We start from the raw sequence: 25,600 nt of genomic DNA, 5'->3' as shown, positions 1-25,600 counted from the left end.
TGTAGCTAGACAGGTTACTAGAGTCGGAAGAGGCTTCGTGTATTGCGTTGAAGGGGCCAGTGCGGTGCCTGGCAGTCGAAAGTCTCCAAACAAAATAGCCGATCCTCATCTAATCGAGCACTACCCCGGAGTCAGCTCCTTGTACCTTGATAGCTGCATTGGATGTAGATTTTTTTTGGATGTTTTCACAAGGAGCCCTTGACTGATGTGGTTCATGAATGACTTTCGCTCCACAGCAACATTACCAGGGTCCAACATAGGTGCATGACTTTGAGTTTGTATGTCGTTTTAGAGCACGAGATACTGAAACAAATTTCCGAGCCGCATTGTCCAGTCAGGCGCAGCGTTTTTGTGGCGTCAACAGACATGGCCTGGCCGACCTTGAGCCGGTGTCAAAATTGAAAGTTAGTGGACAGGAGTAGCCGTTGCTATCAGCCTCCAGACGATGAATAACATGACTCGTGTGACAGCGACGGCGACTGTGAGTGGTCCGGTGTCCTGGTGTTTGGGGCTATTAACATGACTACGGCACTTGGCCTGGTAGGTGTGCATCCGGCTTATGCCACATCCGCAGGGTCGCGGGAGCTTCCTGAACAGGTGTTTCGCAGAATCCGCATGCTCTAATGGTTGCAAGTAGCAAGTCGAAGTAGAATCGGGTAAAGGAGAAGCGGGTTCAATAGTACACCTGACCTTGGGCAAAGTGGTGTGCAGACAACCGTGAGTGAGCAACCTAGAGGATCGACGTGATGTCAAACAGGGCCCGAGCAAACTCTAAACTCGTAAGACAGGGAGTTCCCGGAAACGCGAGATCAGCTTCCAGGGCGTGTCCGTATCTATAGGCCATGTGATTGCACGAGGCATGGCCATGAGCACATGGGTTGCATCCCAGATTGACGTAGCGGCCGGGAATAAGTTGAGGGGAAGAAGCGCCGAAGCATACTGGAAGGCTGAAGGCTAGAAGGGCAAAAGACCAGCTTGTGAAGGCGCCACCAGACATGTCTCCAGCTGCACACAAGGGACGGCAGCAAGTGGAAATTTGTGCTCGCGGCCATGTCCGCGCAAGCAGACAGGTGAAGAAGAGAAAAATCAACAATGGGTGAGATCGACTAGCTGCAGCAGTCACATTGCGCAATGCACCGCCGGCGTAGCTGTCAAAGGCCGGACGCTGAGGCTACAGGCGCCGTCAGGTCCCTTGGGTTGGCGTCGGCGAGGTGCTGGCATTGACGAGTTGGTGACAGACTTTGATTACTATACTAGCATCATAGGTTTCCGTAAGTAGTGGGCCAAGGCGGGTTGTAGGGCGCTCAACCGTAGTTTGGAGTATGCAGGAACATGTGCATACCATGCACACCAGTGCAGATACACGTCTGTGTCGATACGAGACGGGATCCCCAGGAACAGGGCCCGGATGCGGTATTCCGAGAAGCCGTAGTGATGCCGATGGATGGTGGATGGAGGATGATCAGGTACAGCAGGCGTCACAATCCAGCCGGTCGTTTCAATAATGACGGTAGCGGTCCTGCCCCGCCTGCCGATTGTCATGACTCATGCGCCACTTGCCTGCGCCACTCATTGCGCCCCGCAGTCGCCCACCAAGCCTGTCGCATTTCCTTCATCCCCGCCACACAAGACAACCACGACGACAACATCCCAAAAAACAGCGCCAAGCCATGCCGCCCTCGCCCTGCGCTCTCTGCAGCGTCAATCGCGCGCTGATCTTGCGCCCTAAGGACCACTCCCGCTTATGCAAGACGTGCTTCATCGCCGTCTTCGAAACCGAAATCCACCACACCATCACGACGAATTCCCTCTTCCACCGGGGCGAAAAAGTCGCCATTGGCGCCTCGGGCGGAAAAGACAGCACCGTACTTGCCTCCGTTCTCAAGACCCTCAACGAGCGCTACGACTATGGACTCGACCTCATTCTCTTGTCCATTGACGAAGGAATCAAGGGCTATCGGGATGACAGCCTCGAAACAGTAAAGCGAAACGCACAGCAGTACGACATGCCTCTGACTATCCTTGGATATGCTGAGCTATACGGATGGACCATGGACCAGGTTGTAGAGCAAGTTGGTAAAAAAGGAAATTGCACCTACTGCGGCGTCTTCAGACGACAAGCCCTCGATCGCGGCGCATCGAGACTCGGTGTCAAGCATGTCGTCACAGGACACAATGCTGACGATGTCGCCGAGACGGTATTGATGAATTGTGCGTACTGCCTCGCTCGCTATGTAGTTGTGGCCATGAACTCACTCAAGTAGTACTGCGAGGCGACCTTCCCCGCCTGTCACGCACCACATCCATCGTTACGTCTACGCCATCGGCATCCTCCGACCCTGCCTCGAACACAAACATCAAGCGCAGCAAGCCTCTCAAGTACGCATACGAAAAGGAAATCGTCCTCTACGCCCACCACAAGAACCTCGACTACTTTAGCACTGAATGCATCTACTCCCCCGAAGCCTTCCGAGGCAGTGCGCGCGCTTTGATCAAGAACCTCGAACGTGTGCGCCCAAGCGCCATCCTAGACGTGGTGAGAAGTGGAGAAGACATGGCCAAACTGGTACCAGGCAGCGATGAAGGTTGCGGAGGTGCATGTTCAAGTAGTGTGCCTGTCGCTGAAGAAGAAGAGGGCGGGTGTGGAAGCGCTCAAGGGCGCAGCACCGGTGGCGAGATGGCAAGTGTCGAAGCACATCTAAGACAGAACGAAGCTGCTGCGGACGCCAGCCTTGAGATCGAAATCACAACAAAGAGTGTTACCTGTGGTGCAAACCAACAGGGCCAACAACCGGATAGTGCCGTCCCGCTTCCCAATGGCAAGAAAGCCAAAAAAGTCTACACGCCAAAGAAAACAAATAAGCAGGTTATGGGCCAGTGCAGCAAGTGCGGGTATCTTTCCAGCCAAGAGGTCTGCAAAGCATGTGTTTTGCTTGAGGGACTCAATAAGGCGCGGCCAAAGAATAAGATTGAGGTTGGCTACGAGGTCCAAGACGTCAGTCTTAACAGTGTGCGCGACGAACTCGAGGCAACAACCATTGCGGGTGAATGAACGGTCTAGTATTGAATGTTCTTTCGGAAAACATGCCTATGTCAACCCGTCGACACACGTCCAAGACGGATGCCAGAACAGTGTGCAACCTCATGACCCATCGGAGCGGCCACCCACAGACTTTCACCACAGTCACAAGATATACATCAGTCGGTTCCCGCTGCGAGAGACTGCTCACTTTCTGTGCACTAAAAACCAACAAGTGCCTTTTATGCCACGTGTATTTTGCCCTAGGTGGGCTTACGGTTGAGAGGCTCGTGTGACCTACCACCTGGGTAACCTGTCAGTTGTCTTGGTCTCACCAGAGTCAACCCTCCACTACCCCGCACAAATGATCTCAGTCCCCCCGGACGCCCTGTCTCACATCGCGCTGTGACCACAGCTAATCTGCACGACCTCACTGACGGGATGATCGGGAATGGGCGGTACGCACCGCCGCAGCAACGTGGTGTGATATTGACAGCATGGCCGATCTGGTATCGCCGTAGTACGCGCTCGGGCATGACAGCTTTGCCGAGTGACCAACAGATTGACGGATGTACTTTATCCGCCTTGCATAGATGAAAAAAAACCACTATCATAATAGAGTTGCTATGCTATGCAGCACTAGCGCCTTAGATGGTATCTCATTCCTATGCGTAAATCCGCTAGCCAATGCTCGCTCAAGCTAACATGTGTATCCGTAACCCCTTTAAAAAGCAAAAAAACCAAGAACGCCATTCTACATGCCAATGATAGAAATGCTCACCCCAAGCACAATGAGTAAACGCCGCCACCATGCTCCACCACAGCGCGGCCCGCCTCCATCCGAAGTAACGGTAGTAGCAGTAGCAGTAGCACCGCCGGCCTGGGCAATAGCGCCACCGACAGCGCTCCTAGATAGTCACAGGTCAAAGCCAAACTCCGTGTCCAAGGTCCACGGCCCCTTGACCTCAATAGTCTGCTTCTTGGCATCAAAATCGCCCGTCGCGCCCTCCTGCGCCTGGCCCAATACCACGACCCGCGCAACTGCGAGGCTCTCCGCGCCCTGCGCCTTATACCCAAACGACCCCGTAGCACTAAACTTGCCATTATCAAAGGAAAAGTTAATCTCGCTAGTGCCGGCTTGCTCGATGCTCTCCCCGTCATCAAGGTACAACTGCCCCGCCGCTTTACCCTGTGCATCAGGGGCCACGAGCACGAAAAAGTCCTCGTTACGCAGCGCCTTTGTGGTATTCGCGCTGTTCACGCGGTGCGGGATTATGCTTCCACCACGAATATGCACAGGGATGTCGCTGTAGGTTAGGTTGCTGACTGTGACGTTTTGGCCCTGGCCCTGCACTTTTCCGTAGGTCCAGTAGTCGTAGAAGACGTCGTTGGGCAGGTAGAACGTGACTGTGTCCGAGTAATCGACTGTCACGGGGGAGATAAGAAGGGCATTACCGTAGAACCATTGTTCTTGGATGTCGAAAGTCTTTTCGTCTTCTGGGTAGAGGAAGAACAGTGGGTTGATCATTGGAGTGCCGTCTTGGGTTTGGTAGTAGAGGGCGGTGTAGATATAGTCCATGAGTTTGTAACGGGTCTCGATGGCCTTTTTGGCGGCATTGGCGACAACGGGCCATTGGTAGAATTCTTGCTGGATAGTGCTGAGTTCGGCGTGGTTGCGGTAGAAGGGCTGGAAGGCGCCCAATACGGCCCACCGTGCGCACATGTATTGATCTGCGTTGCCGTTGAAGCCACACACATCGGAGCCGACCATGGGCATTTGGTGCATGGAGACGAAGGACAGCATCTGGCGGATGGAGGTGCGGTAGTGCTCCCAGATGGAGGCGTTGTCACCGAACCAATGTGCTACCTTGCGGCCGATTCCCGCGAATGTGGAGCGGGTGAGGACAAAGGGACGGACCTTGGGACGACGGATGAGCATGGATTCGCGGGTTGCCGAGGCCATCATGCTGCCGTACAGGTTGTGCGTGTCGTACTGCCAGGTTCCATCGTAGTTTGTCGTGTTCATTGCAATGGTCTGCTGCGAGATCTTACCGAGATGGCTGTTGACGCGGTAAGCAGGGTCGAACCAGTTGCGGTCTGGGAAACCCTTCATGCTGCCGTTGGCGGATTGACGTGGAGTAATGATACCAGCGGACTGACGTGTCTTCAAGCCAGCAGAAGATTCGCGAGAAAGAAGGTACTTCGAATCACGAGCCTTGACTGAGCTGTTACCGGAAGAAGGCTGGAACGACGCTGGGAAGCCGGGGATAGGGCGACCAGTGTTGGGGCGAGGAGCATTTCCAGGTTTTGGTGGGATACCATCGTCGATAGCCTTTTGGCGGGGGTTGCAAGTCTGAGGGTCCTGGCAAAAATTGGATGCCTCGTTCATGTCGACCCAGAGTCCATCAAGGTTAATACCGCTATCAGCATCAAACTGCTTGAGAATTTCCTGTGTCCACCACTCCTGGGTGTTGGGTGCAAACCAATCGGGCCATGCGACCTCTCCAGGCCACTGGACTCCAAGGAAATCAGTACCATCGGCAGCCTTAAGGAAAACCTCCATTTCATGGCCCTTCTCGTAAGGCTCGTAGTTGCCGACCGCATGAACACCAGGATCCAAGATCAGGACGTACTTCTGATCGCGCGAGTGAAGAGTTGATACCAATTCACGCATCTTTGAGAGCGGGAAACGATCAGGATCGGTGGTAAAGTCCTCGCGAAGGTGCATGTAGTCGATATCGGTCCACATGACCTCGAGAGGAATTCCAGCAGTGGAGTAGTTGGCAACAACTTCCGCAACCATGTTGACATCCCAGTATCCGTACTTGCACTGGTGGAAACCAAGAGTCCAGTATGGGTACATTGCAGAGTAACCGGCAACATCAGCGTATTGCTTGGAAACCTCGGCGGGCTTGCTGCCAGCCATGAAGTACAAATCAATGACTCCACCAACGGTGTTGTACTCTAGGTACTGATAACCACTGTCGGCCTTTTTAATGTCCACTTGCATCGGACTCGAGTTGAGCATGAAAACACCATGAGTACCCTTACCACCACGGTGGTCAAAATACACTGGGTGAGAGCCATACAGATTGGCGTTGGTGGGAATGTTAATGGACTCGCCGTTCAAAAACACACGCTCGTACTTATCCGTATGGAAGCGGAACGAATCACTGTGCTCACCGAGACCGTAGATGTTTGGGTTGTCAGGGAGCTTGGTCCGAAGGCGCACGTACTGTTTCTCGAAGACCAGGGGGACGGTTTCAGTATCAAAAAGAACCTCACCACCATCCCTGCGCTTGACTGTAAAAGAAAACGGACTTTCCTTTACATCAAATTGGAGGGCCGTGCTGTCCGTTGATGCTTTCTCGTGTTTTGGCCGGGGGAAGACTGATTCTTGGACCTGGAAAACCTGGAGGTCGGCATCGTAGATTTTGACGTGAAGACGCTCATCTGATCGTTAGTTAGTATGAATGGCAACTTGATACAGCAGCAGAACAGGGAAGACTCACTATTTTGGTACTCGACGAGCAACTTTAAATTCTTAATATCGTCGCTGTATGCATTGCAGGCATCACCAGCGAGAGTGAGATCGGCCGTCAAAGTAGAGTCTTTTTCAACAACATTCGAGGCAGTATAGCCAGGGCAGCTATCCACTTCTGCGCGGCGAGTGAGGGTAGCAGCGAGGTCAGTAGCCTCGTGCACTAGAGGAGCCGCATTAGTGAAGCTCGAGCAGGCGGCAAGCCCGAGCAAAATATGGCGTATCATCTTAGTCAACTAGCAGTGTTCACCAAGAGTTGAGAGCCGATTGTGGGGAAGGAAGAAGAAGACCAAAGCAAGGCCGTTCACTCCAGGACTATATAATGAAAGAAAAGCTTGGAAGTGAAGGCGCTTAAGTTACCGTTTACTATAACGGCAAAGGATAATAAGTGAGCAAGGGTGCGACTGAGACTTTTGTCCACCGCTTGACCCACATCATACTGGCTTGGGCCCTGCACCCAAGAAGGACCACATGATGCTTTTCCGGGGAAGGAAGCTCATGCTAGGTCACAAAATGACAGCATGCCGAAAGAGAAGAAAGGAAAACAAAAAAGGGGGTTTGTTTTGCCTTCGATTCATCTCCGAATGTATAGACCAACGGTTGCCATGGAATACGCAAGCAGCATAGAATTGCGTACCTTGCGCATTTTTTTCCCGACCCATAAGATTAAACACCAAGCAAACCAATATTACTTGCTGGGAGGGCCCAGCGCGTAGATGAAACAAAACATGATTTGTTGTATGGGGACTAGTCGCGGACTAGACATGGGGTTAACTAGGGAATCTCGACTACGATCCGGGGTGAGAGGCTTTCCTACCACTACAGTTACATCAGATGGGTCTTTGCCCATTCCTGGAATGTATCGGCGTGCGTTTTAATGCCAGCACACATGGTTGTCTTCCAATCAACAGCCATGTCACAAGGGGCAAAAGATCCCATCAGGGGATCGACATAGAAGCGTCGGCGCCTTGGCCGGGGACGAAAATGCACAACATCAGATCAAAAGTCCAGGGGCAGTAACCGATGATGACGATTACACAAGCAAAGTCAACCACCGCGCAAGGAAAACTGTAGGTCGGGTGTCCCCGAGAGACCCCCCTTCTTTTGGCATTCCAGACATCGTGAGGTGTCTTCGTGACGTTTGGGGGGGACTCTGGGCAGATCAGACGCAAGGTTCGCGTGAACGGCCTGTCTCCACTGTTCCCGCGCTAATCATCCTAGCAACATGCGGGGGGCCGAGTCACATGCCCCCTTCTCAACAGACTAGAAGGGCCAACGGGGTGCGGTAGCAATCTTGTCTCTTGTCCACTCTGCTCGTTCCGCTTTACATTCTTCGTTTGCTCACACTTGGGGACCTGCTACTCTCGGAACATGTATGCGTGACTAGTCATTGGAAGAAGCAGAAGGAGAAGGTGTAAGCAAGGCTCGCGCTGACCGGGCCCTTGGGCAGCAGCAGCATTCACATGCCGTCATCAGATCCACTTCCCCCTCGTCCTTGCATTGCCTTCCTTTCTCCACCGCCTCGCCGCCTTTCCCGTGTCGGCGCGCACGGAATCAAACGTCCAAAAGAAGAAAAAAAACAGGGCGTCACGTATACACACAGAAGAAAAATGTACATGGTTGACCACGTAAGTTATCGATACGCACAGTCGTGAATTGAACCACGTCAAAGTGGTACGTACGGTATCTAGGTACAACAAACAAACAATATGTACATGCCGGTACACGCATCAAGCAAACCCGAGCAAAAACAAAAAAAATCGCAGGGCTTAACCACAAGACTCCAAAAGAAAAAGAAACAAAAACACAAACCACCCACGTGCCCACCTTCTACATAGTAACCCTAGGGCCGCAACAACGCCGTCTTTTCCGTTGACTGTCGTCTGCCATCTATGCAGAGTGGGCCATGAGCATGTGCCAAGCAAGCCTTGTCCATGTGTCTGTCCCCAAGGACAAACCTTGAACTACTATACACCCATACGCTTTCCTTTGTCGCCCCAGTCCCGTTTTCAGTCGCGAAAGGGCCTACTAAAGGCTATACTACATACCGGATCGGCCTCCTTTTTTTTCTCCCTTCGTCTACCCCAAGGTTTCCCCCATTGCGCTGTTTTTTTGTTGTATGCAGTGTTTAGAACCATTATGCTCTAAAATCGAGCTTGTTCTCATGACTTGGGATTCTTTCCTCTTCCTGGTGGTTTGATTCGCTGCTAAGGATTAGCCTGGGCGGATGTTTCTTTGGATTTGGGACGCTTGACTGCTGTGTGCATGCGTAGGGCCGTGGGGAGTTTTGTTACTAGTTTGCGGGAAGAGAAAGTCCCGGTTTGCAGAGTTTTGGACGCTATTTCGCCTTTCCGCGGAATCTTGGTTTGGTTGTGATCGTGATCTCGATGGGAAGCCAGGCTGCGAAGTAGCTTTTCTTGGTGTTGCGGTGATCATTTAAAGTTGGAGCTATTTCGAGGCTAAAGATGTGGGTCAGCTTTTAACAGTGCGAGCAAGTATGCACGGAATGACTGGTGTTCAGAAAAGACTTTTGGATTGGGGTCGCTCCGAGCTACTCGAGTTAGCGAGCCTGCCAAGATGAAATACCAAAGCATCCAGTATTCATATGAGGAGGCTATGCTATGTGTTGTGTTTGAGAATGGGTAAACCATTCATGCATTACCAAAACGCCGTTATGCTCTCCCAGAAAGCATACCACGTGTGACCCAAAACGCCCACGCCATGTCACCCGCTCGATTTCCCAAAACCACCATAGCCCAAGGTGCACTTGATGCCTTACTTGTACTCCTTGCACCTTTCCAAACTCTCGCACACAGTGCCCTTCAAAATCCTCGACGCCTCAGCAACCAACTCGTGCAGGTCCTTACGGAAACGCTGGCCTTCCGGAGTATCATGCTCTTTGCTATGCTTCTGTCGCCGAAAAGCATCTCGAATAGTTTCGAGAATACCAACCATTTCTTTGCGGAGGTCTTTGCAAGTGTCCTTGACGAGCTCTTCCACATCTTCTTTGGTCCGTTCCGCAATGGCAGGAAAAATCCCTTGGAGGCCAAGGATCTTCTCTTTGAGATATGCATGGCGGACGTCCATGACCTTCTGGCGTTTTCCGGCTTTTTGCAGCTCGGCCTTTTTATAGACAGGATCCATTGCTTCGTGTATGTATCCTTTTTCGGTAGGCTTGATGGCTTTGCCGAAGACTTCGATGACGCGTTCGCGGAGCTTCTTCGTGGCAGCTTCGATCGTGACTGTAATGTTCTTTTCATGATCAACAACATTGTTGCCGAAGCAGGTCCGGTACGCATCTCCGGCTAGAGCCTGTGGATCATCTGGGATAGATTCGTGTATTAGCATGGTTAGCATGATTAGCGGAAACAGCGTGACGAAATACCTTTCAATCGCTTATTTAGTTCACGGAAGCTTGTCTTGATAGTTTGTGCAGCATGGGCTTTAAACGATGAAGGTGCACCTTCGATTGCTTGTCGGAAATGCTTATCAATATCAGATGCAACAAATGATAGGAGTGCAGCATTCACGTCGTGTTTAATGCCCAGCTTCTTCTGATGCCATTTCCCTGGCATTCATTAGCGGACGCTTCGTACATACGATACCAGGATGATGTACCATGATGTTTGACTAGAGCCCTATGCGTAGCGGCAGGCTGTGATAGTGAGCAACAAGTCGTTTTCAGAAACACTCAATTCTTACCATCTTCTCAAGCTCCTCGAGCTTCTCCTCGGCCTTGCTATCAAACTTGTCCTGCAGCTCACGTTTTGAAAGCTCAGCCAAAAGGTCTTTCAAGAACGTGTTGCGGCATCTCTTTTCTATTTTCTCGATGTTCAACTCGATATCCTATTTTTTTTATTCAGTGAATGTCCATATTGAGGCTGCACCTTGACTTTGATTCTGTACAAGCACACAAATCGAGTTCACATCCTTCCGTCAAGCTTGTTCTTCAAACACAGTGATCAAATGACTTACCTTGATGGCCTTGTCCAGAATCTTAGTTACATACTCTACCCGAGCTTCTGTACTCTTGCTACAGCTCATCTGGAAGATGCTTAGCAGCATGGGGATTTTAAACTGGATAAAGTTTTCAAGAACGGCGACCTTTCCTTGGGAAGGCTGTCCAGCAATATGATTGAAAAGCGCAAGGATTTTTGTGTCTTCCAACTTCATAGACGGGATCTTGTCAGGATACGCAGTATTGTATCCCCGGCGGTACCGCATGTACATGCGATTAGAAATGCAAAAGGATGCAGCGCCCGCATCGTCGCCAGTGTTTTGACTGTACATCCGGCTCAAACCCGTAGCAACGAACCTGTTACGGCAAGCAATTCGAACGTCTTTACGTTCTTTTTCCAAGGAAACAATGCACGTCTTCAACTCTTTTTTGCGTGTACCCAGGTTCTTGTTGCTGGCGCGCAAGGCTTCCTTCGAGCGATCGTCTTCGGTGACAGAGCTTTTATTGCCTATGATTCTGATGCTTTTGATGTTTTGTTTGTTGGTCTCGATGTCTTTTTCGATAATCTGGACCTCACCTGTGAGTTCGCTCAGCTTTTCCTCGATGGGGGCCAGCTGTTCTTCCGCTACGGCATCCAGTTGCAGTGTACTACCACCATCATCATTCATTTCCTGTGATATCAATTAGTAAATGGATAGAACATGTATCCCGGATGGCTTACGTCAGATCTAGTGGCCACAAGAATGACGCTACCATGGTGTCGCCTACGGTGCGCATCCAGATAGTGCTGTCGAAAAGATTGGTCGCTCGTGGCCCGCTTGATGTCGACAACTACAATCGTCTTTTCGCACTGCTGCAAATAATCCTCTGCAGTCGTAACGCGGTATACGTTGATGTCTTTCGCCCCCGGTACATCGGCTAAGCAGATTCCATCCTGTAACAGAGGGCTGTCGACATAGTACCTGATAATCTCCACAAACGGCCATGGGCTGAAAGAAAGAGGCTTCCCGTTGAAACGCGCATTTGGTGCTTTCATTCGGAAAGGGCGAAGCTGTTCGCGCATGTCGCTGTGCGTGCTAGATGTGAGGAGGACAAAGAGCTCGCCGTCCCGAACAAATTGCTCGTGTATTTCAATGGTCCATTTCCGTAGCTTTGAGAGTACTGAACTATCTTTCCAAGACTTGCTTGTAAACATAAATTTCTCTAGCGATTCAGGTGCGACACGGTGAGCGAAGAGATGGTTCAAGCAATCCAGAGCGGCGTCTTTGCGTGCCCGATCGTCGTCATCGACGTCTTCTTCATCGCTCACCATCCGCTGTTGGGTAGCAAACCATTGCTTAAACCAAGTAGTTACAAGGTTTTCGAGGCAATATTCGAGGCAGTAAAATTTTACCTCTGCTTGGACAGCACCTATATTGGTGGAGAGTTTCTTCTGACGGAACTCCGTTACCACGTTAGTGCAGGCACTGCCACTATCACCCTGCGTTGTCGTCAGTTAAACAACTCAAGCAGTAACCTAGAACCAAAATTACTTCTGGAGTCAGGTCGTCACCTAGTAAAGCATTCGTAGTTGCAGACTTCCCAGATCCTGTGTCTCCTGTCACTGCAAACCGAATCTCTTCCTGGTAGGAAATAATGCTATTTTTGACAGCTTGTGAGTGGAGACAAATAGCCTCTTCGCCACCAATACCCTGATTCGCAGCTGCTTCTAGGAAGTCTTTGAACACTCGCAGTATATTCTGAACATCCTTCTCTGACCGTTGAAATCCTGGATGGTAGATGGGTAGCTTTGGACGGCGCTGCTGAGTTAGGTCAAGCGGAGGCACTGCTGTATCTTTTTCATCGTCGCTATCTTCATCTTCATCTTCACTATCAATCGATATCTCAGATGCTGGGAGGTATTAGTCTTTAATTTAATTTAGGTACGCATTGCTATGGTTGCATACCTGATCGCTTAGCGGGTAGCACAGAGCCCATGGTGCTAGGATTCCAGCTAGCAATAGCAGCTCTAGTGCTCGTCTCAATAGCTTTAAGTCTATTAAGATAGACTTTCGTGGGGTTTGGGATCATATTTGCTTCCGGAGCAACTGGTACTGAGCGTTCAGGTTCGAATACAGGACTCTGCGGACCGTCCAGCACACATTGTTGCATGTTGTTATCGTCCTCTTCCATCGCGGTCACTGAAAGTTGAGACAATAGAAAGATGGAAAAGAGTCAAGAAGGGAAAAGGATTGACGGGGTTCCAGTAGTTATAGATCGCTTTTAGGTGAGAGAGCAAGCCTTAGACCAGACTCCACTACAACAGCGAGGTGAGAGACCGGGGAGCCATGGTGTGAAGTTAATGGGCGTGGATCATGTAATACATGACTTCCATCAGCTCTCACCTGTCCTTTCAAGCTAGGGTACGTAGATAAAGGTACAATCAGTCCAAGGTGCTTGAGTATGGCCGGACTAGCGGAAATTGTGGTCATTTCCATGCCCTTCATTTTCAACATCATTTCGTTATTAATAGAAAAGTCTTTTTCAATGGTAGAGATGATTTTGGGGTGGCGACTGTCAGGAAAGGATTACTGACATGCTCACCTTCCCGAACTGAGAGAAGCACTGCTTATGTCAGCGGTAAAAGCTATGCGACTGTGATGGTCAGGCGTTACGAGGCCCTGCCAGCTATCACCTTTTTTTTGGAACAACTGGAAAAACTACTGGCATTTCAGACAATCGAATACGAAGCGTGATCAAGGCCAAGATGCGGGGTCCCCACATGGCGTACTCGCAGCTGGTGAGCAGGTTGATTTGCGCATGTGCGCCCTGGAAATACATAAGTTTCGGGCTCCTCCGTGTCAAGGCAAAGTTTCCTGCTGCTCTACTTGGCCGTCGGGCGTCTTTGGTCCGCAATTCATGGCGGAGGATCGTGGGATCAAACGGGCAAGAACGCGGCATGGGTCAGTGCTGCACAGAACCAGTGGAAACGACTACAACGTACTGACTTGGTCTCCAGATGTTTGAACTGCAAGATCAGGAGGCGCAAGTGCGATGAATTGAAGCCAACGTGCTCGCGTTGTGCTGCTAAGAACGACAAATGCGAATGGGCTTCTCGCCTCACCTTCCGAGCCGAGAATGCGTTGGCAATTCATCCATCACTATTGCATCAGCCCCCAGGATTTCCGCCTAAGCGTTTCAGGATTAAAGATGTTACTGCAGAAGTCATGCGGGACTACCAGTGTGACAACCCAGGAGATGGGCCCGACGCTTGCGATCAGTCTGATAACAAGTGGGTCAGTATTTACAGCGATCCCTCACCAACCACGATCGATGACCGGAGCTTCTTATTTCAAAATGGCTCGTGCTGGCGGAAAAACACATCTTGTACGAACGTTGAGGATATCCCGAGTCAGGCTCGACCCCAGGGATACGTACCCATACATGTTTCTGCAGATGCAGTGGTGACATGTAATAGTCCAGTAGTTGCCGCACACCCAGACAACACAATCTTTCTTCCAGGATCTGCATACCTCGACGCTCATACCGTATTCAGAAGTCATCTGAAACAAAAGGCACGATCCAGTGATGATACCCCAGAAGCCTCGCGTGACTCTTCAAGGGACACTCACATATGGCCTGTAGACACCGATTTCGATACAGTGGCAAAAAGACGCGCCACGCAAATCCCATTTGACACTGTCATTGGCGGGGACTCGAGCCGTCCTCAATTACCAGTGTTCCAGCTATCAGCCGAGGAAGAATTTGAGTTGTGGAAGAATTGGCTCGATGAAATAGCACCTTGGATTGACAAGTTCGATGGTGAACGCCATTTCCAACACCAACTTCCTATATTAGCACGTTCCCACGAGCACCTGAAGTACTCAATACTAGCATTATCAGCGCGACAGCTTGAGGTAAAGAACAAGAGCGTACACACCGAGCGCAGCCTAGCTTTATACCAAACGGCCATCCAACTTGTCCTTCCGCATCTACATACACGCAGCACGGCAGTGATAGCAACATGCGTGGTACTATGCGTACTAGAGATGCAAAGCAGTTCATCCAAGGTGTGGCATCAGCATCTAGATGGCTGTGCACATTTGATTGAGGCAGCCGGAATCCATGGCTTCTCTGGTGGCCTCGAACAAGCCCTGTTCTGGTGCTTCGCTCGTATGGATGTATGTGGTGGACTTATTGCATCATCCAAAACGCTCATCCCCGTTGAGCGCTGGGCCTTGGGCATGAGTCTTGATGCTCATGTGCATCTCTTTCGAGCGAACAAAGGATACAACACTCACGCGTGTGAAGTGGTATACTTGTGTGCACAGGTACTCGACTTGCTCTCCTTCCACCCAAATTTGGCCGGCCGCACTGGTGTCTCACTCGATACGTTAGAGATTCGAGATGAAGCTTACATGGCTCGGTGGGTGAGGCTTTGGAACCATGTTTCTGCATGGCATGCTTCGCGTCAGGCAGAGATGCTCCCCATAACATCTCTCACAAACCCTACACGGCCATTTCCCAAGATCCTGTATAGCAACTCTGCCGCCATCTCGGGGAACCAACTTTACCACACAGCGTGTCTTCTGATGCTTAAGCACAAGCCTGCAGGGATCTCTATCACACCTAAGCCGAACTCTATTTTCTGGCATGCACGCCAGATCTGCGGGATATCGATGAGCAATGACCACCACGGTGCGTGGACCAATGCGATACAGCCTCTGTGGATCGCAGGCCAATGGATGAGTCACGAGAGCGAGCACAAGGCCATCTTGGAGTTGCTGGAAAGGATTGAAGTACAGTCGGGGTGGAGTACAAAGTGGCGGGCAGAGGACTTGAGAGAGTTCTGGGGTTAGCAGAGCATCGTTGTTGTCTTTACTTTTGCATGTGACTTGTTCTCCTATGCAGTATGTATGATACTAATTGATACGACTTAATGTGACACCGAGTGTGTAAGTAGTCGTTTGTTGAAACGCGTAACTACCAGCGAAGATGTGGTGTTGTAATAGTGTTGATGGCAGACAGACGCGACAGCAATGACGGCACCAGTGCACGGACAATCTCGGAGGTAACAGCGGCGATGCTTACTATCGCTTGCTGCTCCATCACGACCGTCGCCGCTGGAGACACGTAGAAAGCGGTCGAAGTCGATTCCAATCCGAGTCTTCTTGTCCTGCCACTTGCATCGCTTGTTCGCCTGCATCCTCACTGTCACGCATGGGTTATACTACCCGATCAACACAACGCATTGTTGCCTACGCTTTCCTTGTCGGCTTTCCCGTTTAGCACTGTACACTCACCCATAGATCCACGACTAATCCTACACTCCTCCCACAGCCTGTTTGTCACTTTCTTCCATTGCATACTGCCTGGAAGCAGATTGAACAGCACACACTCTTCATTCACCGATTCCATATACCCTCCTCGACCCATTTGGGCGCCCCGCCACCATGTTCACGAGCTTCACGGGAAACCCGCGTCGGGCGCGACAGGTCAATCTCAGTGGGAAGAAGACCAATCCCTTCGGCCCTCCAGGCTCTGGTGCTGGATCACAGGCCGCCCTCGACCGAGCACAGCAAGACCGAGCACAACGACAGCGAGAACGAGATACATTAAATGCCGCCAAGCGAATACAAAGGGTGTGGCGGGGTCATTCAGCCAGGCGGAAAGTGGCTGACCAAGTACGGGATGAATGGGACAGACGAGAGGCTTCCAATGGACTCTCACAACAGGGAGCGTATGCCTCAGAAGACGAGGCTCTTGCTCAATTACAACGGCTACTTCGTTTTGCCTCCACCCGCAGCGAGGATGACCTGAAACGGATACAGCATTATGGAGCAAGACAGATGGAAACAGTGCAGTCATTGGGTCTGAAACCTAGCGGACCATGGCCGCCGGCATATTCAAGACTTCAACGGATTACCTTGGTTGCCATCGAACGCCAGCTCAGGCCCTCATCAACACAATGGAGTCAGATCGGGACATCTCTTACCACCCTGCAGTTTTTAGCCGAACAGATACCTGCCGAGACATCGCGAAACGCCCAGAACTATTACCGCACCCTCGCACAAGTCGTATCTAGGCTTTCTCCCGAACTCGAGTCGTCCGACAATGGGCTGAACGTAGTCGGCGTCGTGCTGAAAACCCTGGTCGCGCCACTGAAGGTTACTGGGTATACTTTGGATGCTTACGAAGCGCTTGGGGTGCACTTCTTGACGCTTCCGTTGCTTAGTTCAGACTCGACATCACCGCCTATACAGAAGCTTCGGGATTCGCTCGCCGACTCGATAAACTACAAATTACTTGCGAATGCGCTGGCTACACTAGCTAAACGATCTGGCCTACAAAACAGGCCGGAATTACAGAGTACACTGAGTCGGCTCCGCTTGCTGGGAACCTTCATCTATTTCCACCGCTATGCTCACAATTTTGATACCCCAGAGGCGTACGCTGTACACAAAGACTTTGTATCCGTTGTATCTGTTCTTCTGAATTCGCTACCTGTCAATATAGTTGATGAAGACCACCCCATCATGGAGATTACCGAAGACGATGCCGTCAATTCGGATTCAGGTGCAGTGACTGGGTTTCTCAAACAGCAGGTTGAATCTCTGGTGCATCAGGAAGGAATTGGGAGTCTCTTGGCTGGCTCATCGCAATCGCTCGACACTTCCGAAGACGAAAAGGTTGATGAAGCGCGGCAGCTTGCCAACTATGCACTGGCACTGCTACGCTTCTTTCCACGAAGAGGTGACGAAATACGCATGTGGCTTTACATTGGCCCATCGGAGTCGTCTGGGAAGAGCATACGGAAGTTGCCCGCTATCCGCTACTTCTGGGAGGCATCGAGAAGGTCATCAGTCTTTTCCACAATTTTCAAGGACTCACGGGCTGCCATTGGTCTACTGAAGCCAAAGTCATCCGACACTAACAGCTCAGGTCGTCCGGGTACATCCGGTCTGACAGAGCACGGGTTCTGGCAACCAGCGCAGCAGCAAGTAAATCGTGATGCCGCTGTTACGGATGAATGGCGGGTCATACTAGTATTCCTGGAACTTTACACATTTGTGCTGAAAGTTACAGATGACGAAGAGTTCTTCAGTGCCGGACAACAAGATGCCTATTCTGGGCAAGTCCGTGATAATGGACTACCTTTGACCGAAGTCAAGGACCTCACGACATTCTTAAAGAATCTTGGTTTCACACTTTACTTCAATGCAGTAGAAATCACCACATCAGAAGACAGTGCCGAAAGCAGCAGCACGGGGTTCAACTACTTCAACCCGAAAGCAATCGAAAATCAAAGCCAGAAAGAGCAAGTCGAGCCATCTATAGGCGGAGTGGCTGGATTGAGGATCGACTATGTTAAAGGGCTGGTCACAGGTCTCCTTCGTATGGTCTATGAGCGTGACTCGCGACGCAAGTTCCTGCCGCCAGACCACTGGCTGATGACTTCACGATTCGATATGACTGGCTTCATTCCAGCTGTAGTCGAGGAGGAAGAGTCACGGCACAAGATCCAAGAAGAGGACGGAGATGATCTAGATGACCAAGAAGAAGAGTTCGACGATACACCACAGCTCATTGGGACGAGTCGGACCCAGCAACAACGACGATTGGAGAAATTGCAGCGACAACAACGCAAGGCGTCAAGAAGAAGGTACCTTCAGGCTGTGGCTCCTCGGTTGGAAATACTGCAGAACATGCCATTCTTCATACCATTCACTACCAGGGTACAAATCTTCCGAGAATTCGTACACCTGGACATGACCAAGCGAAGAGGCGGTTCTGATCCCGAGCTCTGGCGATTCAGACTGATGCAGCAACCAAATGCTCGCGGTCAATTCGAAAGGCACTCTGCCAGGATCAGGAGAGAAAACGAGTTTGATGATGCTTTCGACCAGTTTTATGATCTGGGACAGGGCTTGAAGGAACCAATTCAAATCACTTTCTTGGATCAGTTCGGTGCACAGGAAGCTGGTATCGATGGTGGTGGTGTCACCAAGGAGTTTCTGACAAGCGTCACCAACCGAGCCTTTATGCCTACAGACTATATCGACATGTTCATCGAGAACGACCAACATCTCCTCTATCCCAATCCTGCGGCACTCGAAGAGCACAAGGAAGCTCTGCGACAAGCGGGCATACGCGAAGGATCACAAGAGTATCGTGCGCAAATCACAGAGCTGCTTCAACGCTACGAGTTCTTGGGTCGCATCATCGGAAAATGCATGTACGAGGGCATCTTGATTGACGTCAACTTTGCACCCTTCTTCCTACGCAAATGGGCCCTGACAGGCGGCGCCGGCTCCGCACCCAACGAATCAGGCTACCGACCAACGCTCAACGACCTTCGCGACCTGGACGAAGAGCTTTACCAAGGCCTGCACAAGCTCAAAACTTACCCCGGTGATGTAGAGGATTTCTCGCTCAATTTCACAGTTACAGACACCATTGTCGTCGACCATACCACTACACCCAAGAAGACCAAGGCTATCACCAAGGACCTCAAGCCCGACGGCTCCAACACACCCGTCACGAACCAAAACCGTCTCGTCTACATCAGCTACATGGCACGCCACCGCCTCCAGAACCAACCCTATGCCCAAACCGCCGCCTTCCTCCGCGGCCTCAGCACAATGATCCAACCCTCCTGGCTCTCCATGTTCAACCAGTCCGAACTACAAACCCTCATCTCCGGCACCCGTACCTCCATCGACGTCGAAGACCTCCGCCGCAACACCATATATGGTGGTACGTATGTCATTGGCGACGACGGCCTCGAGCACCCGACCATCCAGCTCCTCTGGAAAGTCATGAAGGAAATGTCCGACGACGAGCGCCGTGCTGTCCTCAAATTCGTCACGAGCACCCCTCGCGCCCCGCTGCTGGGCTTCGCGACGCTTAACCCCCGCTTTAGCATTCGTGATGCTGGTAGCGATCAGGAGAGGTTGCCCAGCACGAGTACGTGTGTGAATTTGCTCAAGTTGCCCATGTATCGTGATGAGGCGACGCTCAAGGAGAAGTTGCTGTATAGTGTTTTTTCGGGTGCGGGCTTTGATTTGAGTTAAGCATATGAGTTTGGTTTTGTTGGGGGGGGGGGTTGCAAATAGGCCTTTTTGTGAGGGGCAAAGTTCGAGGAGGTTTGAAGAAAGTATGACCAAGGGATTGATTTGCTCTTGGGGGAGTTCGTAAACAGCATGTATAGCAGTCGTGCCGTAGCAAAGTAGATGTAGACATTCTTTTTTTCTTCCCTTTCGACTGCAATAGAGACAATTTCCCCCCTCCCTCTCCCTTTGTCTACGTAAATTTCGTTTTGGAACTTACAATGTTCTACTACATGGTACAGAGTGCACGCATTTCAAAGTACAATGTGCAACGAGACACAAGAAAACGGGGATAGACATGTGAGTCTGATGAAGCAAAAAACCAAAAAAAAATGCAGGTTTGGGTATAGGGTTTGCTGCAGGTTTACAAAGCTTGGGGGCGACATATATGGCACCTTTCACAGGGGATAATAGTACTCCACTCTCTCCTCCTTTTATCTCTACCATCTCCACAACACGGAAAGGTAGGTCAGGTACAGGAGCGCAAAGGCCATTGTCATCGTCTAACAACGACATACTCTCCACGACATGCATCTAGAGCCTGGCACGCACCTAGTGTCGCTCAGGCATCTGATGCTGTCTCTTTAGATAACTCGCCTGTAATCCACAGTTAGAATGCGTAAATGTTCCTAGAATAAATCTATCCTAGGATTCCCTTAAAGGGAAAAATCAATCATTGAAAAAAAAAACTCACCTCATCAAGCACAGCCTGTAGTCTGCCTTCCTCAGCCACAACCTTCTTAACCGTATCGCTGACGTTGCCTTCGAGGCCTACATTACAGCCGCGCGGCAGCCATCTCAGTATATGAAACGCATTTGCGTATACGCTCGTTGCGCCCGTCATTCTCCCGTCGTCGGGTAGGCTGGCTTGTAGGATGATTTTGAAAGTCTTGAGACCCCAGCAGTATCGCAGGCCCAAGCGGACGAGGTCGGCGAAGCCATCGAGGATATCGTGGTGCGAAGGTATTGTAAGAACGACGTGTTTGATGAGGCTGCGGGAGCGCTGGTGCAGCGTCGAAAGTGTGTGTATGCCGCTTGTCAAGCTGAGTGTAAACACGTTGTCGCTGTAGAGAACCTGCCGCGCCTCCTTGTATATCTGCTTATTCAATCGCAAAATCTCTGGGATGATGGGGTCGCTAAGCGGAATGCGCTCCGGTCCTGGACTCTGGCCTCTGCCCCGCTGGTTCAAGTATGGTCGCTGCTCGGGCCCATGAAACCACACTCTACGTAAAACGGGCGCTGGCGCAGGAGGAAACTCGTCTTCGTCAGGCTTCTCGGGGGCACGGTCAGCATGGAGGAGGAGCGGTTCCTCGCGTACGAGCGCCATGTGGTATATGTGGATGCGAAGTTCGGCGGGAAGCTTCATGAATGGAAAAGGGGATCCGAGGATGTCGTCGACCGTCGGGCATGATGGCGCAGCTTCGCATTCGGACAAGTTGCTGGGCTCTGGTGTCGCAAGGCCGGTTCGAACGGGCGGGTTCAAAGGACTGGGGCATGACGTCGGACTCTCTGGTACTGCATCGCTGACAGTATCGCATGTGCGAGATCTCTTCGATCTGTTATCGTGAGGCTCAACCTCATCTGCTAGTATTAATCTCTTCCGTCTGGGTGCCGCGCGCCGATCCATGACTGGCTTCTCTGGTATGATAATATCGAATAAAGTCGAACAACTCATCGGCAGAGTAGCAATGTTAGGAAAGGTTTCTTTTTTTTGGTCGGCTATGCGGTGCCGACGGTCACCTCGATAGGAGGAAATGACGCGTCGGACGTGCGAAATACCACGTTCTAGTCTTAGGGAGACAGTCCGGCTAGCTAGCTCATCATCGCAGGCGCAGATACAATGGAATATCGGGTCGGATAACGCAACAATACAAACACAATAGCAAGAATCTTGTTTACTGATAAACAAAAAAGCAGTGAATGTCAGAAGTAGGTAACAGACAAGTGGATTCGCGGGTCGGAAGGTGGGTGATTGCGGGGTCGAGAACACCAGTAGCGCGTCTGAGGATCCAGCACGCAGGTGCCAATGCGCATGATAATTGCGTCACGTGCTTCTTCAATAAATAGTACAGAAAGAGTAACATGTGGGGTGTGAACAAGAGCCCTGAGCGTACCATGAATGCGTTGTGTTTGAAAAACATGGCCCTTATGAGCCAAAATAGCATTGCAGGAATTTGTCTCTGTCAAATGATTTGCACCAAATTGTTATCTACTGCAGCCAGGACAGTGCGGACTGCCGGCTTCGTATCTACACAATCGGCGTCGGTCGAGAAATTAATAATAAAGGGAATCAGAAAACAAACACACGCCCTATCCATCTGTTCCGCCCCCTACAGTTTGTTGTAACCTCGAAACTTATGAAGCATTCAGACACCTCCCCCCCCCCCTCCTACAGAATCTCCAGAGCATGAGGAATAATGTCTCCAGATAACCGTTTTCCAGTTACAGACATCAGGTAGCGGAGACGACAAAAAAGCTAAGGAAAATTCCTCCGCATACCTACCTAGACTACCTTATAAGTCTATTAGGTTATTGCTGCCGGGTTGTCGGTTCTGCTGCTGCTGGGCACCGAACGGATTGGCATTGCCGTACGGGTTGGCACCAAAGTTGCTCGCTGGTCCAGTCTGTGCAGGCATCAAGCGGTTTTGTTGAGGCATGCCTGTGAACTGCGAGTTCAAGAAGGGGTTATTTCCAGTGGCATTTGCGTTGATCTTATTCAAACCCGCGCCGGCTGAGTTGACAAACGTTCCTGGCGCAGTGTGTTGAGCGGGAATACGCATGTTTCCTACATTGCCAAAAGTGTCTTGACCCTCTCCGGTTGCCAAGAGTGCGTTGAGTCGGGCAGCGGTTGGGTCCATTTCCTTCTGCGGTGGTTGTGGTCGCTGTTGCTGCTGCGGCTGTGGTGTTGCCTGTGGAGAGAATGATGGCTGAGGGCTGAAGGACGGTGTGTTGAACTGAGTCTGAGTCTTTTGCTCACTTAGCGTGTTCAGCGTCGGCTGTGTGAAGGACTGCGTTGGCTGCGGTCGGTTGAAAGACTGCGCGAATGGGTTGTTGGAGCCGGTCGGCTGCGGCATCAGGGATTCCTGGGTCTTGTTGCTAGCCCATGGGTTGTGGCTGCCAGGCTGGAGTGTGTTCTGGTCTTGCTGCGGTTGCTGCTGCTGGCTCATGTCTCCAAATCCGCCAAATTGGCCATATGGGTTGTTAGTAAAAGCGGTTTGCTGGGGCTGAATAGTGTGCTGAGGTTGCAAATATTGCTGTTGCTGCTGAGCGCCAAACTGATCAAAACCTGTCGGTTGTGGCTGCTGTTGGAAACCTCCATAGCCCCCATACCCGTTCTGGAATCCCGTCTGCTGGGGCTGCATTCCAGTAGGCTGAGCGTATGCACTGTTGAGGAAACCAGTGTTCTGGGGTTGCTGCTGCTGCTGATTTGGATCCACAAGGTTGCCAAACCAGTCAACCTGACCCTGCTGCTGATAACCCTGATTGTTTCCGGTGGGCTGGTAGATACTTGGCTGGGCGGTAGTCTCTCCGAAAAGCAGGTCGGCATTGGTTTGCTCGAGCTCCTTGCGGCGCAACTCCTCTTCCTCTTTACTCAACTTGATCGCCTTCTCCAGGTCATCATCATTCTCATCGGCCCTCGCGCTGCGTTCTCGACGCTTCTTCTCTTCCTCGGCCTCGTTCCTGCTAGCCTCAAGGGCTAGTCTAAGCTCTATGTCCTCTTCTTCTGTTCTACGGTTACGACGCTGTTCGCCGTTCCGCTGGCGCCTTTGCGCATCATGATCTACACCCTGGGGTCCGCCTCCAGGATATTCCTCAATGCCCGTAACTCGCGACTTCCACGACTTCCTGTCGGCTCGCTCGGCGCGTAATCGTTCTTCGTCCATAATGAGCGAAGTCAACTCCTTGGCTGCCATTCGCACTACAAGTGTCTTAGTAACACGTTCTTGCTGCGGTGCGAGACGCGCTTACCATTCTGGCCAACGTCACGGCCATCCTCATCAATGTGTTGGAATTCGCGCAATGTCTTGATGATGTAGATATTCTTGCGCGCCCAGGTAACAACGAGCTCTGAGCCCTCGTGCAGGCAGTAGTCGAGCACTTTGAGCGATTTGAGGACGTGGCGCCAGTTCTTGCCTCGGTCGTTGAGTCGTTTGTCCAGCATGTCCATTACCTGGTAGAAGTCGGTCGAACTGGACAAGGTGTCAGCATAGCCGGGCGCGACCACACAAGGCGCCCATACCTATTGAAGGTGATTTGGGCAATCTCAGCCATGTCGGAGCCCACAGGGCCCCATGGATCGTTGCTGGTGGCTGCAATTGTTAGATGCGCCATACGTGTAGCTCACAGGGTGCTCCCTACCATTCCGGACCTTGACTTCGACCTGGCTGTAGCCCTTTGTCACGTTCTTGACGGACCTTGCGATTTTACTCATGGCTGCGATGTGTCTCGGAAAAAAAAATGATCAAAAGGTAGTAGGGGGCAGCGGAGCTGTCGGGAGGAAAGGTCGCAACAGGCGTGCAGCGGATCAGAGCTGGAGCGCTGGGCGTATGACGTGCCGCTAACCAGACGAGCTCAAGCAATGAGTGGCGCGATGATTTGGAGCCCGTAGAAGGTCCAGCGAGGGTGGGAAAATGGGGCTGTGTCTTCCGTGTGGGCTGTGGCAAGCTGTGGTAAAATAGACTTGCAGGAGAGTCGTGGATAGACGTAATGCGAGGCTGGTGCGCTGATGACCACCTGCAGCATAGCCAGGGCCCGAGCGACCGAAACCCAGGGTCGGAGCGCTACGACGTCAACCCCAGAAAATATCACCCGCCTTGGAAACTCCTCGATGTACCTAGCCAAGCCATAGCAGCCCTTCTCTACCCTTTTGAGCCGCCAATTTCTCCAAGTGACCAGATGTGCTCGCGAGCAGCCAAAGGTGCTAGAGGCGACTGGCGAGCGGGCTGACGAGGCAGATTCGTCAGCCGTCCTTGGTAATATCATGCAATGCTAGGGAACATGCTCGAGTGAACCCAACCGGTTTGGGCGAAGCCACAGCAGTGGCGTGAAATACCTGCAACAAAGTCCAACATGCCCAACAAAGATCAAACACTGTGTCTGAGAGATGCACGCTGGTGCGCCTATAATAGCAGCAATCCAAAGCTACGGTTGGGCATCATTGCAACCCCCTAACTGCCGGCACGACTTATTCGACCAACACCCACCGCACAAACGGCCTGTTGAGTCCAATCATGTCAAGCACCAAGGACACATGAGAGGCCCAAGGAATGCTGGTCATTTGTCATCTAGAGCTCACATTTGCCTCCATCCTCACTCTCACATTGCAGGCTCTGGAGGGATACCAACTAAATTAAAATTGATTCACATTTTTTGGTCCTGCTTGCGCAGAATAGTTGTAGTCTAAAAGTGGATGTAAGTCCTTCATTAAATACCAGTCTAGAGATTTGCCCATGTCCGTAAGAGAAACGAGACAGAAAAGATACAGGCCAGGACGCCCTTGCCAATCTTGATGTGTCGCAGACACGCCCAACGCCTGCCATCCTGTGGTGAGCTCCCGGTCAAAAGCAACTAGAAAGTAAACCCCGGAGAACCCGCCACCAGATAAATACCAGAAATGTAAACAGAGAGAAACTTTGAGAAACAAGGGAGGAGATGACAAAGTCGGGAAAACATGTAGAAAAACCTCCGAGCGCTTCAAGTCCTGCGAATCCATGAAATCTGCCATGCAGGACATTTTGATGTAAACAATAGAACACGCCAGTGCGCAAAGGAAAATTTTGGTTGGCAGTCAGGGTTTATGAATCCTGCTGGCCGAAACGAAAAAACACCACTCTAAAGGACTCGCATGTATTAGTTGTACAGACGAAAGCGATGACCCATGATGGTACCACCATGGCTCCAAAAGGCCCTGTTGAGTGCATGGTAGCTCGTCCAAGCCAGTATCCGAGACTGCTCGGCTATTACAATGGACATGATACGATGGTTGGACGGAG

At 51.3% G+C, this 25,600-nt stretch overlaps 6 protein-coding genes across 6 annotated transcripts; 3 read left to right on the top strand and 3 right to left on the bottom strand.

Moving 5' to 3' along the window:
• Positions 1-1,670: 1,670 nt before the first annotated feature.
• COCMIDRAFT_100012 (uncharacterized protein) lies at positions 1,671-3,052 on the top strand (the record flags this gene model as incomplete). Its single annotated transcript, XM_007691553.1, has 2 exons — positions 1,671-2,211; positions 2,265-3,052. The coding sequence occupies 2 exons, from the start codon at positions 1,671-1,673 to the stop codon at positions 3,050-3,052; spliced, it is 1,329 nt and encodes a 442-aa protein (XP_007689743.1).
• Positions 3,053-3,935: 883 nt separating this feature from the next.
• On the bottom strand, positions 3,936-6,787 carry COCMIDRAFT_99995 (glycoside hydrolase family 31 protein; the record flags this gene model as incomplete). The annotated part of the gene is made up of 3 exons (XM_007691552.1): positions 3,936-5,174; positions 5,241-6,472; positions 6,532-6,787. The coding sequence occupies 3 exons, from the start codon at positions 6,785-6,787 to the stop codon at positions 3,936-3,938; spliced, it is 2,727 nt and encodes a 908-aa protein (XP_007689742.1).
• A 2,548-nt stretch (positions 6,788-9,335) lies between these two features.
• Positions 9,336-12,690, bottom strand: COCMIDRAFT_6845 (uncharacterized protein; the record flags this gene model as incomplete). The annotated part of the gene is made up of 8 exons (XM_007691528.1): positions 9,336-9,883; positions 9,946-10,128; positions 10,179-10,215; positions 10,263-10,406; positions 10,536-11,189; positions 11,240-11,998; positions 12,051-12,409; positions 12,465-12,690. The coding sequence occupies 8 exons, from the start codon at positions 12,688-12,690 to the stop codon at positions 9,336-9,338; spliced, it is 2,910 nt and encodes a 969-aa protein (XP_007689718.1).
• A 726-nt stretch (positions 12,691-13,416) lies between these two features.
• COCMIDRAFT_6844 (uncharacterized protein) lies at positions 13,417-15,356 on the top strand (the record flags this gene model as incomplete). Its single annotated transcript, XM_007691527.1, has 2 exons — positions 13,417-13,460; positions 13,517-15,356. 2 exons carry the CDS (start codon positions 13,417-13,419, stop codon positions 15,354-15,356), a joined length of 1,884 nt encoding a protein of 627 aa, XP_007689717.1.
• Positions 15,357-15,950: 594 nt separating this feature from the next.
• Positions 15,951-19,571, top strand: COCMIDRAFT_6843 (uncharacterized protein; the record flags this gene model as incomplete). Its single annotated transcript, XM_007691526.1, has 1 exon — positions 15,951-19,571. The coding sequence occupies one exon, from the start codon at positions 15,951-15,953 to the stop codon at positions 19,569-19,571; it is 3,621 nt and encodes a 1,206-aa protein (XP_007689716.1).
• A 588-nt stretch (positions 19,572-20,159) lies between these two features.
• On the bottom strand, positions 20,160-24,039 carry COCMIDRAFT_38336 (uncharacterized protein; the record flags this gene model as incomplete). The annotated part of the gene is made up of 6 exons (XM_007691540.1): positions 20,160-20,204; positions 20,302-21,245; positions 22,177-23,526; positions 23,577-23,797; positions 23,848-23,917; positions 23,967-24,039. The coding sequence occupies 6 exons, from the start codon at positions 24,037-24,039 to the stop codon at positions 20,160-20,162; spliced, it is 2,703 nt and encodes a 900-aa protein (XP_007689730.1).
• Between the last annotated feature and the right edge of the window lie 1,561 nt (positions 24,040-25,600).

This window comes from Bipolaris oryzae (genome assembly GCF_000523455.1).
Source record: "Bipolaris oryzae ATCC 44560 unplaced genomic scaffold scaffold_102, whole genome shotgun sequence".
NCBI classification, from domain to species: Eukaryota; Fungi; Ascomycota; class Dothideomycetes; order Pleosporales; family Pleosporaceae; genus Bipolaris; species Bipolaris oryzae.
Note: the sequence above shows the minus strand (reverse complement) of the source record. Positions and strands in the feature narration are given on the sequence as shown.